The sequence below is a fragment of the Hippocampus zosterae genome, chromosome 1 (assembly GCF_025434085.1).
Source record: "Hippocampus zosterae strain Florida chromosome 1, ASM2543408v3, whole genome shotgun sequence".
Taxonomy (NCBI): domain Eukaryota; kingdom Metazoa; phylum Chordata; class Actinopteri; order Syngnathiformes; family Syngnathidae; genus Hippocampus; species Hippocampus zosterae.
In genome coordinates this window covers 8291318-8310564 of record NC_067451.1, presented here as the reverse complement: position 1 = coordinate 8310564, position 19247 = coordinate 8291318, and the positions used below count along the sequence as shown (strand labels likewise).

At 48.1% G+C, this 19247-nt stretch overlaps 1 protein-coding gene across 4 annotated transcripts; it reads right to left on the bottom strand.

Annotated features, from left to right (window-relative positions):
• Positions 1-2520: 2520 nt before the first annotated feature.
• znf219 (zinc finger protein 219) lies at positions 2521-18893 on the bottom strand. Of its 4 annotated transcripts, none has more exons than XM_052065877.1 (5): positions 17047-18893; positions 8503-8574; positions 6415-8416; positions 6183-6335; positions 2521-5304 (listed from the first exon to the last, which is right to left on the bottom strand). In XM_052065877.1, the coding sequence occupies exons 2-5, from the start codon at positions 8509-8511 to the stop codon at positions 4310-4312; spliced, it is 3159 nt and encodes a 1052-aa protein (XP_051921837.1). In that variant the 5' UTR covers positions 8512-8574; positions 17047-18893; the 3' UTR covers positions 2521-4309. The 4 variants fall into 4 exon arrangements, with proteins under 4 accessions (XP_051921837.1, XP_051921846.1, XP_051921827.1 ...); XM_052065886.1 differs by having other exon boundaries at positions 8526-8574; XM_052065867.1 differs by lacking the exon at positions 17047-18893 and adding an exon at positions 14742-16049.
• Between the last annotated feature and the right edge of the window lie 354 nt (positions 18894-19247).

Sequence of the window (19247 nt, the reverse complement as noted above, 5' to 3'; positions counted from 1 at the left end):
CATGTTCTCTCCGGGCCTGCGTGGGTTTTCTCCGGGTACTCCGGTTTCCTCCCACATTCCAAAAAACATGCGTGGCAGGCTGATTGAACACTCTAAATTGTCCCTAGGTGTGAGTGTGAGTGTGGATTGTTGTTCGTCTGTGCGTGCCCTGCGATTGGCTGGCAACCGGTTCAGGGTGTCCCGCGCCTACCGCCCAACGACGGCTCTAGGACTCCCGCGAACCTCGTGGAGGATAAGCGGATTAGAAGATAGATAGATAGATAGATAGATAGATAGATAGATAGATAGATAGATAGATAGATAGATAGATAGATAGATAGATAGATAGATAGATAGATAGATAGATAGATAGATAGATAGATAGATAGATAGGCAGCAGCATTGTATGTTGCAAAAAACAGACATGCATCCATACATACAAAATAAGGATTTTTAATCAGCACCGAGTGACGACATAAACATTTTACACAAATGCAATACTCTCTCTCTCTCTCTCTCTCTCTCTCTCTCTCTCTCTCTCTCTCTCTCTCTCTCTCTCTCTCTATATATATATATATATATATATACAGTATATACAGTGTGTATCTATATATATTATATATATATACTGTATATGCACACACACACTGCCTTTTGAATATTATTTCCCAGAATTGTCTTAAAACTAGAAAGTGTAACAGTGTTTCAAAGGAGGAGTCTTTTCAAACTTTAAAAAATAATAAAGTTTATGCAAACGACGCAGAAATGTGTTTGGGAAGTGAGCTGTTTGGAGTTTGATCATGTTTGCGTTCCGTGCAGCGGCAGCAGCAGGCCTCTGCAGCGCAACAACACTGCGACAAAATAAGCTCAAGAAGAAAAAGAAGAAAGCCGGAGAGTTGACGCGGCGACTTGAGATCGAAGAAGGACTCGCGGGAGAAAGAGGAAGAGTGTGTGTGGTGCATGATGAAGACGAAGCATGAGTTCTCACTCACCTCGCTCATGGTGCAAAACTGCAGCGCTTCTGGACGATGGAGAAGACGATGAGGAGGGCGACTTGCAGCCGCCGCGAAAGTCAACAAGAAGAAAAAGAACAACGAGAACCGGTGGGGGAGAAGAACGAGAGAGAGAGAGAGAGAGAGAGAGAGAAATGAATAAGAAAAAGAATAAAGCTGCTGCTGCTGGAGCCGGCGGATGCTGCGAGAGCGAGTGAGGCTGCAGACTGAAGCTGACTGGAAGAGGAGGAGGAAGAAGCAGAGGATGCTCAATCGCTAGCTCGTTCGCTCTCCTTGATGCCCCCCCCCCCCCCTCTACACCCGCCTCCACTCTGTCAGCAGGGAGGCTAACGGAGCGTCAAAAAGAGGTCGAGCCCGGAGCAGTCGATCAACTGCTCCCTGCTTTTCGGTTGATTGTCCTCATCCTGCTGCTGCGGCTTTGCAGAGGGGGGAAGCTCCAAAGTTAATCGGTGTACTGACAGCATGGTGCACTAGAGGGCGCCATTCTGTCAAAAATAAATTAATGTCAATTATGAGGATTGGTTTCCTACCCGCTGGTTTCCTAAATTGTCCCTCGTCGTGCGTGTGAGCGCGTATGGTTGGCAACCAGTTCAGGGCTATAAATATGGAAAGATTAATTTTCTGCATAAATAAATATACAGAATATGGAGATGGATGTCATAAGTGTCCATTTTGAACATGTGGTAAACAAGTGTGAGGTGTTTAACTGGCTGTCGTTGCTTTTTGGTCTCGTTTTTCATCTTCAAAGAACCGTATTGGCCCGAATATAAGACGGTGTTTTTTGCATTGAAATAAGTGGGGATCGCCTTATATTTGGGGTCTAGACATTATACCCATTCACGACGCTAGATGGCGCCAGATATAATTGAAGCGAATGCTGAACTTGAGTGCCAGGCCAAAAATAAAAATAGCGGTAGCACGAAGAAGAAAAATATAAAATAGCGATAAGAAAGAAAAGAGAAGAAAATAATAGAAGAGATAACAGAAAATTGAGAAATGTAGCAACAATCTGGAGAAAAGTGCGTCGAAGATCGGCCAGGTTGAACGGCAGCTGAGGAGAAGTTATGATGTCATTTACATTTCAAAAACTAGAAGCCATTCATTTACGAATGTGATTGCACTTTAGTTTACATATTTACTGCTTTAATGCTTTTTCTCTTAAATATATTGTTAGAATCATTTGTTTCAGATGTACTGTAATTATTTTCTGTATAAAAAATAATTTAGTCATTTTTCAAACTTGAGTCTTGAAAAAGAGGGGGTCGTCTTATAATCAGGGCCATATTATAACCCTCCACTTCCTCTTTACAATACGGTAAATGTTCAAACAGGGCATAGAATCTAATTGGAGATATTGCCATGAGCTAATCTCGTATTGCTATTGCCATTCCTTCCGTCAATCAAATGGCACGATGTCACTCAAGTACGTCGAAAGTATAATTGTAACTTTTTTTTAAACGAGTCAAGTATCTCAGAGTGGCTGTTGAGCTGCAACTCGAATCCTGTGAAGAGAAACACATTCAATAATGTCATCTATTGGTTTATTTACTTTTTTTTTGTTGATGTTGATCATATTAGTCACGACTAGAGTATGTTAGATGACTCGGTCCTCACTGCAATGGCAGTCAACTACACGAGAGCGCAAACCCCTGCGCTGCCTTGGAACACCCGTTGATTGACAGGCGGGGCATAAGGTGCAAATAGTTCAAGTGGCCAATTACAGTTTGGATTGTGGGAGGCTATTTCCTTTCTTTGCCAATTTAGGGCCGGGCGCATTGCCGTACATTCAAAACGAGCCCCTCTCTACACCAAGCTGATGATCGGATTGGTGGGCCTGTTTGAGTCGGGGGGAGCGGTTGTTTGGGTTTGTGCTCTCACTCTTTTCAAAACAAAACAAAACAAAACAATATACAGTACCAGCGACACCTCTAAGCTAGCTAGCTGTACAACATTCAACACGACTTTTCTTTTCAAGCACAAGAGCATGTTTAAAACATGTCAAACACACATGGAAGTCCAAGAAAAGTCTCAGGACCACAAAAGGACGGACGGGCAGGAAGAGCGACGGGGAGAAGATGATTGGTCTCCGTCTATCTTTAGTGTCTCGTTGGACAGATTTGGGCTAGATTTAATCTAGCTCGTGGGCTTTAACACAATGTCCTTGGTTTAGGGTCTGGGCTGAGGGCATCTGCCAGAGATGGGATCAAGTCTCTCTCACACACACACACACACACACACACACACACACGAGTCTCAAGTCATTGTGGCTTGAGCAAGTCAAGTTAGCTTCCTTATCGCAGTCTCGCCTGCAGTATCTGGTCTTCATAAAGAGAAAAGAGAAATACAGTCAGTTCACGACATTAGTGACCAATGAACCCTTTCAGGGACAGCGGTTAGTCTAGGGGAGAGTTTTTTTTATCATGTTATCAGGTTAGAGGGAGCATGAAAGGGTTAAAATTAATACATTTAGATAAACTCGTCACGTCTCCAGTTGTTAACTCCCAAGTCAGTCATAATCCAGCCGCAAGTCTTTTAGGTTAGGTCGATTCAAGTTACAAGTCACGAAAACAGTGGCGCCAGTCAACTGTGGTCCAAGTCACACTGAGTCTCGTCTCCATTTCAGGGGGTTCTGCTTTGGCGCAAAGGACAGACAAAAAGAAGCCGGTTGTACAAAACAGAGCAGGAAGTGCTTGAAACAGAAGGCACGGTAGAATTGCCGCTCGTTAGGAGCGTCCAGTCGGAGATCGAAGATCGGCGTCTGTGGCCGTACATTCCCGCGGAAACACATCGACGCTCATTAACACCACGCGCCCGGACCGGGAGCTGATCCGTCACGAATAAGAAAAACAACTTTTGATCCACTAAAAGAAAGACAAGTTGCACAGTGCTGCATAAGGACATTCAGCTCACAAACATCAAGGTCATTTTCCAATCAAACAAACACTATTAAAAAGCTTTTTTTTCTTTCTTTTTCTATTGTGGTAAAAGCTACACTTTCTACTGGGACATCTTTGCTTTTGTTCGTCTTTTCCTCGTGGCTGGTACCTTTGCACATTCCTATTTTCATGGAGACATCAGCTTTCCTCAATTTACAAAATAAAAAACAAACAAAAAAAAACAAGCTTAGTCCACCCGATTTACTCAACTCCAGTTTGGAAAGAGACAAAAAATACAATGTTGACCACACAGAGTATCCCACCTCCAAGTCTGGACGTGGACCACTTTTGCTGGAATGCTTTTTGAACTCACAAATGTGTTTGGGGGGAAAAAACTAGTAAAAAGAAAAATGTGCAGCTGTTTGGACATCCACAGTTGTTTTAATCAGCGAGGACATTCCCTTCGGGTTGGTCCTCCGGGCAGCTGCTGCATTCCGCTTCGTCCTCCTGCTCTTCACCATCTTCACCCCCCGACTCGCTATGGAGAGCCAGGCCATCATTCAAAGCCCAATTGGGGTCTATTTTTTCACCATGATGGTCCGGAGCCAGACCATTGGGAGTCCAGATCTGGTTTGAGGAGCTTTGCAGGGCTCCTGCTTGAGACTTGTTGGCGTGCCCCCAAATCCTGAAGGAGGTGGGCTGGTGGCAGGATCCGCTACCCTTCGTGGACCCGTCCTCATCATCGTCATCCAAAGCGGACAAAGAGCTCATTTTGCGTCGGGACTTACTGGTATGGTTGACCTGGAGGTGCATGGTCATGAGCTCAGCTGAGGATGTCCGAAAAGGACAGTCCAAACACTGCTTTAGTTTTGTGTCTTCGCCTCCTCCTTCTTCCAGCCCTTCGAGGCCTGGGGTTGGACGGCGGGACAGATCGAGAGGTTCAAAGCCGCCTGATTGATTCAGACCAGGCGACGCTAGTTTGTCGGAGGCCACCACTAGTCGGTTGGTAGTAAGGGGCTTACGGCGGGAAACTTTGAGGACTTTCGGAGGAGGAGACTCCTTGATCCATGCTCCTTCCATACCACCAGGGTAGAAGGCCCCCATTGCCCCCGATAGATAGTGGTACTGGGTCTCCGCGTCAAGGTCCCTTAGAGGCGCAAGGGCTCCTTGACCGGTTCGATGCTCCTGCTGCTGCGGAAGAGCAAGGAGCCAAGATTGCTGGGCGGGGCCGTCGGACCGAGCTTTGAGATCAGTTTGTGTCCGGCGCGGCTTAACAGAGGTCAGACCGTTGATGGCGGCGGCAAGTTTGCCCACAGAGGATGTGGCGGAGCCTGATGAGTTGCGTTGCTCCCTGTGGTGCCGCTGAAGGTGGTATTTGAGTGAGCCAGACTGGGTGCCAGCGTAGTCGCAGTGGGGGCACTTGTAGGGTCTCTCACCTTGACAAAACAAGTGAGGCATTTTAGTCATGGAAAAAAAAAATGCCTTCCATTACCTCACCGGTGAGGCAGAGGGCAGTGTTACATCACAGATTGAAATCACAGCAGCTGATGACGAGAGAACATCCAATTCTTCAACTAGGTCAGGTGATCATCAAATGAAAGGACAGAAAATTGGTTTCAAGTCATACCGTATTGGCCCGAATATAAGACGGCCCTGATTATAAGACGACCCCCTCTTTTTCAAGACTCAAGTTTGCAAAAAGACCTTTTGAACACCAAATTAACTTTTATACAGAAAATAATTACAGTACATCTGAAACAAATGATTCTAACAATATATTTGAGAGAAAGAGCATGTTATTTTGCCTCATTCAAATCGAAAGTGCAATCACATTCGTAAATGAATGGCTTCTGGTTTTTGAAATGTAAATGACATCATAACTTCTCCTCAGCTGCTGGTTAACCTGGCCGATCTTTGATCCACTTTTCTCCAGATTGTCACTACGTTTCTCCATTCTCTGTTATCTCTTCTATTATTTTCTTCTCTTTTCTTTCTTACCGCTATTTTTAATTGGTATTCTTCGTGGCAGGGGTTCACTTTGGCCTGGGGAGTCAAGTTCAGCATTTGCTTCATTGATATATGGCGCCATCTAGCGTCGTGAATGGGTATAATGTCTAGACCCCGAATATAAGACGACCCCCACTTTTTCAGTCTTCTTTCAATGCAAAAAACACCGTCTTATATCCGGGCCAATACGGTATTTGAAAGAGCATAACGAACAGAATTTATGGTTGCGAAATAAGAAGCACAAGCAATCCGTCGAGCTGAGAGTGTAACGCTAATGAACATGACGTCAACAGCAGAAGCTTCCTACCTGTGTGGACTCTCAGGTGCACTTTGAGGTGATGGGATGAGCGGAAGGCTTTACCGCAGTAGGGACAATCCTTAATCCCCCGACCGCGGACGTGCTCCCTGCTGCTGGTAAGCGAAGGCACAGCAGACAGCGCCGCCATGGTCCCATTCTCTCCTGTGAAAGCAGCACAAACAAACATGGTGAGGTGAAGTAGCGAGCAAAGCCAAAGGATTCCGGTACAGAAGAGATTGACCTTTGAAGCCTGGCATGACAGAAGGAAAGCTTGCTGCCACTGCTTGTTGCACTTTGGATTCTTGCCTCAGTTCATCTTGGCTTCCTCTGGCTCGGCTGGAGCCGCAAGATCCGTTCATCTCACCTGCGGAGCCTTCTTCCTGGGCCTTGTAAGTGTGAAGACGAGCATGAGCGAGCACCTGCTGGAAGCTGTGGAAGAGCTTTCCGCAGTCTGGGCATTCCCAGGGACCCTTGGCTGCCGCGGAGGTTCCTCCAGAAGCTCCTCTAGGATCCATAGCGTCAGGATAGGCTCTGAGCGGATCCGTTTCTGCTCCCAGTGTCCTGGTTAGACGGGTATGGTGAGCCCGGTCTTTCTCTCTCTGCTGCTGAGCCACAGCGAGGCTTCGAGCCACCAGCTGCCACCAGGGGGTTTGCTCCACTCCTTCGGTGGTGCATCTGGGCTCCGCTCTCTCTCTTCCGGCCTCCCCTCCTTCCGAGCTCACGCCGCCACCGCTGCTTCCCCTCTCAGCCACCTGAGCCACGGCTTGGAGTCTCTCCGTGCAGCTGGCCCCGCCGCTGTCACTGGGAAGGCCCAAGTAGCCCAGGATAGCTGACTTGTCGGAAGCCGGTCGCATCCTGCTTGCAGTGTCTTTCTCTTGTCTCCCTTGCACTGCTCGGCCAGACCCCTGATGAGCCAATAGAAGGCTGGAGTAGAGGGCGTTTAGGGACAGGGGACCTGCAGAGCCTTTGGCCTGTGGATCGGCATCGGTGCTTCCCAAGCTGGCTTTGAGGCCTAGCTTGTTGAGGTGTACCTTCATGTGGTTTTTGAGGAACCACGGCTCTTTGAAGCCCCGCCCGCACACCTGGCACTTGTGGTCCAAGGAGTCCTTGTGCTTTCGCATGTGCCCTTTCAGGAACCACGACTGAGTGAACCTCTGTCCGCAAGTATCGCAACGGAATGCCGGCAATGAGGACAACCCTGACAGTTTGGCAGGTGATGAGGTTTTGGGGGCATCTGAGGGGGCGTTGACTGGGATGGAATTGGAAAAGGCGGAAGGCAAAGCGGGCACCTCTGGTGAGGGGTGGCACTCCTGCAGATGGGATGCCAGAGAGCTTTCCTGGTTGGCGGAGAAAGGACAAAGCGTGCATTTGTACGGATTGTGGAGAATGCGGATGTGACGCGCCAATTCCGAAGCCGTACGGAATTTTCCTTTGCAGGCATGGCAACGGAACGTTGGTGGAGCTGGAGCGGACACCGTCCAAGGATCAACGTCTTCATTTAGAGGGGGGCTCAATGTTGCACGGGTCTGTACCAGTTTGCCACCTTTGAGATCATCCTCTTCTTCCTCTTCCTCCTCTTCCTCGTCCTCCTCCGGAAGTGTGTGTGTATGATTCCCACTCACAGAGTGTCCTCGTTGCTTCTGATTCTCATCTTTTTTGTTCTGTTGGAATATGAGGTTCTGTTTGAGAGGCGCCGAGTGGAGAGCGCCACGATAATGCGATGAGGCTTGGCGGTGACGGTCCAGACTGTGAGCTCTGGCGTGAAGGGACAAAATGCTTTGGAATCGGAATCTCTTCCCACAGACGTGACAAGAGAACCGCAGCGACGGTCCTGTTGCCGCCCTGGTGAAAGCGTCCCTCTGAAAGAGCTGCAAGTCCAGCTCATCATTGCAGCTTCCGGTGGGTCCTGAAGATAGAGCAAACTCCAGAGCTCCAAAGCCAAGGTGGGGCGCAGAGGGCGTGGCCGGCGGGGAAGAGTCCAAACTCGGACTGCGTCCTGCTTCGGCTCCTCCCCCTCCTGGGAATAGAGCCACAGCCGGGGTGGGGGAAGGAAGCGCGTCACCGTTCTGTTGGTCATCTTCTTGGCCTTCGTGGTTGGGAAGGTTTTCCTGAGCGGGGGGCAACATAGAGAAAGTGGGGCATGGCGCTGCGTCCGGACCGTTTCGAAATGCTTCCGGGCTTTTGGAATGGGGCAGTGGCTCAGGGGAACAGGGCAACACAAACTCTGATGGGGAATCCATCGTCTGCTCGGACAACATGCACACAAACAAAAAGACACATTAGCGAACCACCAGATGACTGCGGTGGTATTTGGTGCTGAAGGACTTACCCGGAGCATATGAGGTGTTATACCATTCTCCAGGGTCTCGGCTGGTGAAGGTGCAACTCCTCCTTCAATTCTCTGGGGAAAAAGCATAAGAAAAGGTATATTCATTCATTCATTCATTTTCTGAACCACTTTATCCTCACGAGGGTCGCGGGGGGTGCTGGAGCCCATCCCAGCCGTCTTCGGGCAGTAGGCGGGGGACACTCTGAACCGGTTGCCAGCCAATCGCAGGGCACACAGATACGAACCACCTTCCGCGCTCACACTCACACCTAGGGACAATTTTGAGTGTTCAATTAGCCTGCCACGCATGTTTTTGGAATGTGGGAGGAAACCGGAGTACCCGGAGAAAACCCACGCAGGCCGGGGGAGAACATGCAAACTCCCCATAGGAAGGCCGGAGCTGGAATTGAACCCGGTCCCTCTGCACTGTGAGGTCGATGTGCTAACCACTCGCCCACCGGGCCGCCAGAAAATGTATATTAACAATAAAACTGTGCAGAAGCAGCTGAAAAGCAAGCTTCTTGCTAATGCTAACACATGCAGCAAACACTTCATCGATCTTCACCATGAAGAACTCTCAAAGGAAAAGCAACCCCAAACCATGACTAAATGTGCAATCTCTTATTCATTCGTTTACTCTTGAGTTAGAGTACCAGACAGCAAATCCCTCTTTTGACCGTTTGTTGGCATGACATTGGATGACGAATATATGATGAATATAGTTATTTGTCATTTGTTCTTCTTCAACTTATTTTACAAGACACGGAAATCTCCGTTTTTGTTGCACGATGACCATGAAGTAATTGAATGTAATCTCGCGTAACTTGGTTTTTCTTTGTGTATTTGTGTGTGCGTGTAACAGGTGCACACCTGTTACACACACACACACACACACACACACACACACACACGCACATTTAGCCTAACGGCCTGCACATGTGTGTGTGTGTGTGTTTAGACCCCAGCGCAGGATATTCACCGTCCCAAACAGGAAGGGCGGCATTTGGACTCCCCAACGCACTCTTCCTGTGTGCTTGCACGCACGCACACGCAATATTTCGGAAGAATGGTTGCGCTGCCGTCAAATGAAAGATGCACATTGTCTTGTGCATTTGTGGGGTTGCTATGATCCGTCATGGCCAAGATGGAGGAGTGCCACGACACACAACGTTGCACAACGTGTGTGTGTGTGTGTGTGTGTGTGTGTGTGTGTGTGTGTGTGTGTGTGTGTGTGTGGCACGTGTGAAGTCCGTGAGCGAGAGCGTGCGCGCGCCCGTGCGTATGGCGAGATTGTTACGCAGACAGATGACATTTTAGCTCAGCGATGAGTCACAGGGATATCGGCGCACACAGGTTAATGCAGAGCGATTGTTCTTTCTCTCCTGTCTGTCTTTTCTCGCCCTGACTGCTTTCTCCCATCCCCCTCTCTTCTCCTCTCTCGTGTCTCTCGCTCGCTCTGTCGGTCCATTATTCACTAATTTTCTTTCATTCTCTGCTCCCCCCGCCCTGGCCCCCTTAGCCCCCCCCCGCCCCTTTTCCACTCCTGTCCTGCGGTGCTGTAGTTTGGCGCCATGCCAGAGAATGCTATCAGCTGGTAGACTGGAGGCTGCCAACATGGCGAAGTGCAAAGAAGCCAAGGCACAAGAGAAAGAAAACACACGGAGCATTTACAAAAGATCAACCCAAACCTGCTGTGTGTGCGTGTGCGTGTGCGTGTGCGTGTGCGTGTGCGTGTGCGTGTGCATGTGCATGTGCGTGTGTGTGTGCGTGCGTGCGTGTGTGTATGCGTGCGCGCACGAATGTGTGTGTTAGCGTGTGAATGCGCGAGTGTACATGGCAGCTAAATGTATCCGCAGCATTTTCATTAGCTAGGCTTTGTTCCGCCATGACAGATCTTGCCACCACAGTGCCACCGGCCCAACATGGTGCCGAGCGGCACCCGTAGAAGTGGAAGGAAATCCTCACAGCCCAAACGCCACCGTAAAGGAAGAACGCGGAATCTCAGAACCTTTAAAAAAGCCTCAGATGCTAACAACGTCAGCTCAGGAGATTCCTCCGCTTTGGGACCTTATGCTGCTCCAATTGTTCGTGTACAGTGGCGGGGAGCGGCCAAGTGCAAATACTTTCTCTCAGTATGAGTCGTTTTTTTTTTTTTCAAGGATCAGTACTTTCCCTTAGTATTTATTTTTCAAACAGCAATTTTATTTTACTCAGTATATTTGAAACCAGATGCGTATGTTTTATTCACTTTGTTAAAATAGGCTTCCATGTATCCATTAGCGCTTATGCTCATGAGGGTGTCACTGTTTGGTACTCACTGATGTTTTTTCTTCTTCAGTGTGCAACTTCATTTAAAAAAAAAACAAAAGAGGAATTATTTTGTGCCAAGTTATTCAAACGTGTGTATTTATAAAACGACTGTATTGGCCCGAATATAAGACGGTGTTTTTTGCATTGAAATAAGAGTGGGGGTCGTCTTATATTCGGGGTCTAGACATTATACCCATTCACGACGCTAGATGGCGCCAGATATCATTGAAGCGAATGCTGAACTTGACTCCCCAGGCCAAAATGAATCCCTGTCACGATGTATAAAAATAAAAATAGCGGTAGCACGAAGAAGAAAAATAAAAAATAGCGGTAAGGAAGAAAAGAGAAGAAAATAATAGAAGAGATAACAGAAAATGGAGAAACATAGTGACAATCTGGAGAAAAGTGGATCAAAGATCAGCCCGGTTAACCGGCAGCTGAGGAGAAGTTATGATGTCATTTACATTTTAAAAACTAGAAGCCATTCATTTACGGATGTGATTGCACTTTAGTTTGCATATTTAAATGTTCCGATATTAAGATTTGAATGAGGCAAAGTCGCATGCTTTTTCTATGAAATATATTGTTAGAATCATTTGTTTCAGATGTACTGTAATTATTTCCTGTATAAAAACGAATTTGGTGTTCAAAAAGTCTTGTAAAAGAGGGGGTCGTCTTATAATCAGGGCCGTCTTATATTCGGACCAACACGGTAATAGTAAAAATCCTGTTTAACTTTTATATCATATTTCAAAGACTGTACTTTTTTTTCACCTTCAGTACCCTACTTGAATCATATCGGAATCATCTTTTACGCAAGTATGTCTACTACTAAGAGTGTGACTACTTTTGTAACAGCACGGGTCACCACTTTAAGATGTTCGACACAGAATTATAGTCACTCCTGGACCTTTGTGGAAGCTGGACCTCGAGGGCCTTCTCGTTCCCCACACAAAAATCAGCTTTGATTTGCGCTCGTGCTGCGCTTTACGTTTGAAACGTTCATTCCTTCCTCATTCAATTGTGATGACAATTGCTTGAACGAGGCCACTTCCAAAAAGCTTTTGGGGGGGGGGGGGGGGGGACATTCAAGCCACAAATGATTGCGCTGCGTCACATCATCCGACCACCGCCGCAAAAAGCTTTTGCGTGCCTGCAGGAGACGACAGTACAGTATGTTGTCAACGTCTAAGTATCCCGAGTTGATCCTAAAGTGCAGGTTAGCGCACGTCTGCACGTTGCACCTCCTCTTTGAAAACGACAAAGCAGGAATGTTCTCCCGGGTGTCCGACGGAAGCCCACCGACGGCTCGGCGCTCCCGCAGAGTCCTTCAAGGTCTGGTGGCTATTAATGAAGCGCAAGGGACTTTTGTTATCTCGTTTGCAGATTTTTTTTTTTCTCTCACAAAAGCGATTTTGAGGGGGACCTCACGTGTACGATGGGAAGGTTAACAGCTGCTGCATAAATCATGCAGTCACCGACTTGGGCTCGGGGGCCACATTTCAAGACTGGACAATGACTTTGGATGGGATTCGGCCATGACATCATTCTGACAACACAATTAGCAGGTTTAGCGTCGTGACCAACGCAATGATGTCTAAATCAAAGATGCGTTTCTTACGGAACTTAACTGCTTTGAAGTAACTCTGATTGCTGACTTTTCTCCTACTAGGTCGGATATGCCAAAGATATGATAGATGAGAGATGATAAAGTAGTCAGATGGAAAGCCTGCACTCTATCTTATTAATTCCCACTTTGATAGAAATCACTGAATATCCAAACCATTCATCAAAATCAGTTCAATATAAACCTTTGTGCACTTCAGTCCCAAGACCCACATGTCACATCTACATTCTGGGACCCGGATATCCTCGAGCCCGATTCAACATTTACGAGTTCAGTCCATCGGCTCACGATGAGCTGTCACATCCAAAATGGCGGACGCGCCGACGCTGCCACACAAAGCGTCTTCTTTTCACATACGTCATGGGCCTCTTTGCTTTTGTAACTTTCCTTATTTTGTTGTTGTTGTTTTTTAAATGGAGCCAAATCGAGTGTTTATAGTAATTCTAAAAATGCTTTGGAAAGGTAACGGGCCGCAAACTTTCACACGTTGGACCTGACTAATGTTTATGAAAGGACGTCACCCAAATCACCTCGATGACGTTTTACTGAAAATATGCAAGGATGCTCCAGGGTTCGAAAGCAAAAGAAAAGAAAAATAAGCTACAGGAATTTAGATTTCAAATTTTTCCGATTGAAGAAAATCTACTGGGCCAGTGAAATTCCACATCAGGACAAGTTTCACTTCTTAAGTGAATGTCGCCGTTGGTGACAAGCAGAAGAAATCCATCAAGTCGAGTACACTTTGATTCATGGTGTGCTTTTTACAGTCCACCTTCAGAAAAAAAAACATTCTCCACACTGGAAACCGACGCCAGCAAAACTTGCTAAATGCCGCGAGGGGACGTCACTTGGGGAAAGCGGACCCAGATTCATTTTCAACAATAATGTCCTGTTCAAAAGGAATCCCCTTGACCTTATGACCTCTCCCACAAATGTTAAGGAAAGGTGCTAGAAAGTTGAGATTTAACTTTCCCAAGAGGCCCGTGTCCATACGATGAGCTCTATTTTCTGCTGTTGCCATTTTTCTAAAAATGTATTTCTCCTGGCTTCTGATTGGCCACCGGGGGGGCCACTTGTTGCTTTGGAACGTAAAGTAGTACATCATCTACAATGCCCCCCCCCCTTACCCCTTAGAGGGCTGATGAGCAAAAGAGTCTCCAAGTGCCACAATGCAGCCAGACCAGGACACACACGCACACGCACACACACAACACACACACACACACACACACAGTGCCACATGCATGTGGCCCCTCAACACAAAGGCCAAAAGGAAAAAGCCTGAATAAAGCGACGTCCTTGACAACCCAGTTAACACAGTCGCAAGCACACCTGAACACTTTTTGCTCCGCCCACCCAAATAAAAAAAGGGGGGAAAAAAGCGAATAGAACAGAAAACTGTCAGAAGTCTCGAGACCAAAACTCAAACGAGAACATCCTCCTGATTTGCGTCAAGACGTAAAAACATTTTCAGCCAACAAGAGAAAGCGTCCACAATGTGGCCGAAAAAAAAATAGCGAGCGAGCTGAACGTAGTCATGTGAGCGACTGACGGCTCCATTTTGCTCCCCAAATGTTCGAGGGCTGTACAAGAAGGAGGAGGAGGAGGAAGAGGACGAGCCATCACGAATCACATGTGAAAATCTCCACAAACGAATTGAAAGAACTCCAAGTTGCATGTGGAGTAGCCCGCACACTTTTCTTCCTTTTTTTCTCTTCTTCTTACGCGCAGCGTCCGGAACAATCGGATTATGCAAGTGCGTGCTCGCGCGCGCCCTGCCTGGCCCCGCAACAAAAGACTGATCGCCGCAAATCTACGTCTGTGTGTGTATGTGTGTGTGTTTGTGTGTGTGTGATCGCAACTTTTGCGCCACATACAATTTGAGCTGCGGTGACTTCGCTTTCGGTTCGCTCGCGCAACTTGCTCAAAGTTAGTGAAGGCGAGGGGCTGGGGCGGTGGGGGTGGTGTGGGGAGGGGGGGGCGGGGGGGTTTTAGTCCCATATGTGACTTGTGTATCACTCGTATCTCACTCTCAAAAATGACGAGCGTGCGCGCGCGCGCGCGCGAGGCTCCGCGCACGAAAAGTGTTTTTTTTTCCCCCAGCACAAAGCGACGAGCTAACAATAAGCTGCAAGAAAAAAAAGCGACCGGGGGAGCAAAGTGCACGTCTAGGTGAGTCGGCGCGCACACGCGTACGCACGCACGCACGCACGCGCGCACATACGTGAACACACGCGCACATCCATGCAAATTCCTCGGGCGGGCGGGCAGGCGGCAGAGACGGAAAAGCGTTCGTACTTACGCGTGAGCTGGCTCGCAGATTAATGACGCGACACGTCATGATTACGTTCAGCTTGAATTAAATACATTACGACTTGGGGGGAAAAATGGAAATCGGGCTTGTGTACAAGCATACGGCGGCTCCCCCCTCCCTCCCTCTCTCTCTCTCTTTATCTCTCTCTCTCTCTTCTCCCCCCCTTCTCTCCCTCCCTCCATTCTTCAGGGCGGAGGGCTCCGTGTAGGTTGGAAATGTTAATTATGATCTCAGCACGGGCTCCATTTTACAACAGCGTCGTCCCGCCGTCCCAAATATGGCAGCTGACACGCAGGAGGAACAAGAACAAGAAGAAGCGTCTCCGTTGTCACACGGATTGGCGTCGAAGCCACGACAACTTCTTAAACGGACAATTCGAGAGCCCATTTGCGTCTCATTCCGTCTGGCGAGGTCAAAGTGGCAAGCCGGAACTTCGGCTGGCGTGGAATTAAAGAGTCTTTTGACAAGTCGCGCTTGTCTGAAAGCACCATTCCCATTTTGGTTGGCAGGAAAGACAAACGATGTCATGCCTTGCTGGCTTCTGTCGGAAAAACGGGATGAAAGATGGAATGACTCAATGTCCTTTATTTGTCCTAAGATCAAAAGCACACTCCGGTACCCAGTGGCATGTGCCAAGTGTGTTGCGGCAGCACAGGATGTGCCCCCCCCCCCAAAAAAAAATATATATGTCGAATGGCATGACAAATATGTCAAATATATTTGGATTTTTAAATAACTCGAGTCGAAGGAGTATGCCGCGGTAGGTCTGCGCACTCGCTCTAAGGCGAGTGACAATCGAATGGCATTTTCGGACAAAAGAGAAATTGTGAACGGGAACGACAACGTGAGGCCGTCGGCAATACTCGCAAGGAGGGCCCCTTTACTCGCGGTGCCGGCTCAGGTGGCCTGTTAATTAGTCCATGCAGACAACACAACTTGAAGAAATATTCTGATGACAAGTTGCACGTCGGTCGTTTCTCGAATGGCGCCTCCTATTGGCAGGCTTGTTGGAAAAATGAAGCGGACTTATCGATTAAAAAAAAAAAAAAACGAGTGAGTACAAAGTGTGAATGTGAGAAAAGCACCAATGCCCCTTTTTGCCAGCCCCACCAAGCGTCACAAAAGTTGACCGCATATTGAACTAGCTAACATGCTAAAGAATCGACCAGCTAATAAACAAGGTGCAATGAAAAGATCGACATCTGTTTGAATTTGTTTCCAGGTAAACGGCAAGAACGTGGTTACGTGCTGCCAATGGTCATTTCATCAGCAGAAGAACGCATGAATAGTGGAGTGGAGCTGTCTGCAAATGAATGTTCATTTTTTTTTTTTAATCCCATTCAGATCTCAGTTTTGATTGGCACCCATCGACAATGACTGTTTAAGGTTATTTGTGCTTGGGCCTTCTTGGAAGTGTGTCCGGTATGTGAAGGGGGCCTTCAACATCACACAATTTTGCAAACATGCTTTTTGGTGAAAATGGGATTTGGGGGTCCCAAACATAACCCCCTCAAAAGTCACTTAGTCGCACCCCTGGAAAATTGGCTGCACGCTTCCGTCAAGGGCTAGCTTCCAAATTCAATTTAGAAGACGGCGATTTTGGCTTGAAGCCGCCGTTTTTGGGCAATTTCAGGACTCATAATTTGAAAAACAAATCGGCCCAAATCAGGAACAGCTCGACTTGACGACTGAACATTGACATTCAAAGATTTCAGTCGACTATTGGCGAAACAAGCGTTTATGGTATCCGGTCTTATGATTGGCCCCTCCACGGTCGTTGCCGTGTCTACAACGCTCTGTGGAGCAGTCAAACAACCCGCCGAATCGGAAACGCAAGTTTCATTCATCTGCGCGGAAGCTACGACGCCAGTTAGCCTCACTCTAGCCTCCGCTAGCTCGTTTGCCACTCGTCTTCCAACATTCATGTTGACGGGACCACGCGAGCGGTGGCGTAGAAAGTTCCCAAGTTCCATCTCGCTCGGCAAAATGTTTCGTCCAACAAAGCTTGACGGCCAACGCGGCTTGTCGAAGAGAAAAACATGCTAATTACAACGACTACATTCCACGTCATTGCTGTCGTTACGTCAATGCGGTCCATGGGACAAAAAAGGTCAGGGACCATTTTGACTCCACTTTCAGCATAAAAATGATGAGTCAGGCTATTACAAAGCTTTTTTTTTTTTTTGCATGATGCACTTTTTGGATTTGTCATGAAAAGTGAACACGGGGTGCCCCTTCATTTGTTTTGTGAACGCTGATCCCGTTTCCAACACGCAAGTTTCACATCACTCACCACCCTTCAAAGTGGACACCTGCATGCCTAAAGAGTCCAAACACGCCGCGTTCCTGCGCTGTTCTCCGAGGGTCCGAGCGTGGGTCTGAACTCCTTCCTTGCCCCTACATGCACACACACACACACACACACACACACACAAAAAGGTGTGACGAAGACAAGAGGAAGGAACGACGGACCGATGAAGGTGCGCCGTACTTGCCTGGAGTTGACGAGCTGCTGAGGCCTTCGGGTTGGGATGTGATGCTCGCCGCGCATTTGCTGAGATTCCAAATGTCTGTGCTGACACCCGACATATCTGCTGGATGAGCCATTGTGTGCTGAATTTGTGTCAGCAGCCATGCCAGTCTACAAGTGCACACATGTGTACATTTGCCATTGTGTGCCTGTGTGTGTGTGTGTGTACAATAATGGCATGAGCCGCCGCCGCCTGTGATGCTTTGATTGTTTGCTCCGCTGCAGCAGAAATGCAGCAATTAATATGCAGAGAGAACGTGAGATACACACACACATACACACACACACACACAAACAAGAAAAACAGCCATGAGGGAAAGAGATGGGGTGAGGGTGGGTGATGGAGGAGAGAGAGAGAGAGAGAAAGAAATAGAGAGAGGGGCAGGCGAGATGGCAGACAAGAGGGAGGGGGATAAAATGAAAGATGGGGGAGACGGGTGAGGTTGCAGTACATGTTTGAATGGGGAGGAGGTGGGCTGATGAAGAGTGTGTGTGTGTGTGTGTGTGTGAAATCAATAGAAGGGGAGAGAGATTGATTTAGGGGTGAGGAGGAAGAGGAGGAGGAGTGATATGTTGCTAAGGCGGCTGTCCTTTTTGTCGCAGTGTCAGTGTATTGATACTGTAATACACTCCAACCACACACGCGCTCGCGCGCACACGTACACACACTCCATCATCAACCCCCCCCCCACCCCCAACAATGCTACCGTGACAACGGCTGTCACGGCGACGCCTACTGGCACAATGCTGCCACAATAGTGAGGGCACTGAAGCGGCACTCACAGCGAGAAAAAAGCGAGCGGGGATGAAAAGGATGGAGGACGGACGGATGGACGGACAGACGCGGGAGAGTGAGCGTGATGGAGGAAGACGAGCGATAAGATTACATGGTGGAAAAACAACAACGCAGCACAACGCGCGCAAGATGCTTAGGCCGACCGTGACGACTTGCAATTCGCATTTTATTCTTCTTATCGTGTTACTTGGCCGGGCAACTTGTTGGAATGGTCACAAGTTGTCCCCGTCCGCACGGTTATCTTTTCCAAGCACGTTATTGTCATTCTTATCGGCGTTTGCGCTATTTGCGATGTGTAATATTTGATTGCTTGCGTCCAAAAGTTTCGATCAAAAGGTGCCAGTGCTTATCTGCCCGCCTGAGAGTCATTTGTGTGTGTCCATGTGTGTGTGTGTGTGCGTGCACGCGTGATGTATAGTGTTGTGTATCCGGGCCCTCCCCCACCCTTGCGTGTTGCTAATATGATGTAAAAAGCTAATGGCATGCAAATGTCTGTTGTCCCGGTAACCAGGCCTGAAAAATCCCTTTGAAGTCTCCCCCTCCGCCTCACCTCACCCCACCCCCCCACTCATTCTCTTCACGTTCTCTTTGTTTGCCACCATCAACATCCCTCGTTCTCCCCCCCTTTTGCCCCCCACTTTCTCTCTCGGCCTTCGCCATTCCAGGGACGGAAAAAAAAAAAGTTCCAATTCTACTTTTTGTGTCGCCGTCTTTCTTCTTGTGAGCCTTCCTCTGAGCTGACCCGTCTGCCGCTCATTTCCCATCATTCCCACCTCGTGTGCCCCCCCCCTTAACCCCCCCACTCCCACCCTCCACCCTGCGGTGCTGCCCCTTCCTGTTGTCCTCCCCACCCGCCTGCACACACACACACACACACACACTCCCCACAGCCGGGCCTTTATCTCTTATACCTCACGCGCACACACACACACACACACACACACACACACACACACACATTCCTGTACGACTATATTTGTGAGGTCCGGGTAACTCCAGATAGGGAGTGAGGACCACCCTTTCTGATAGGTTTAGAGAGGAACTAGTCTTAGATTTGTACACTAGATGTCACCCCAACTACTTTCCCCACTTCAACTTCTTTAAAAAACAGAGCAATAAAAAGTAGACTTGAAACTGAAATCATAGCAGGAGTGAGGACTCTGAATGG

What these genes read in the sequence shown, in the direction of transcription:
- znf219 (XM_052065867.1), bottom strand. Translation starts at nt 14,780, where the DNA reads ATGACGTGTCGCGTCATTAATCTGCGAGCCAGCTCACGC. An exon ending in ATCTGCGAGCCAGCTCACGC is followed by an intron (nt 8,575 to 14,741) that starts GTAAGTACGAAC and finishes CTTTTTCCCCAG; the next exon opens with AGAATTGAAGGAGGAGTTGC. An exon ending in GCACCTGAGAGTCCACACAG is followed by an intron (nt 5,305 to 6,182) that starts GTAGGAAGCTTC and finishes TGTTTTGTCAAG; the next exon opens with GTGAGAGACCCTACAAGTGC.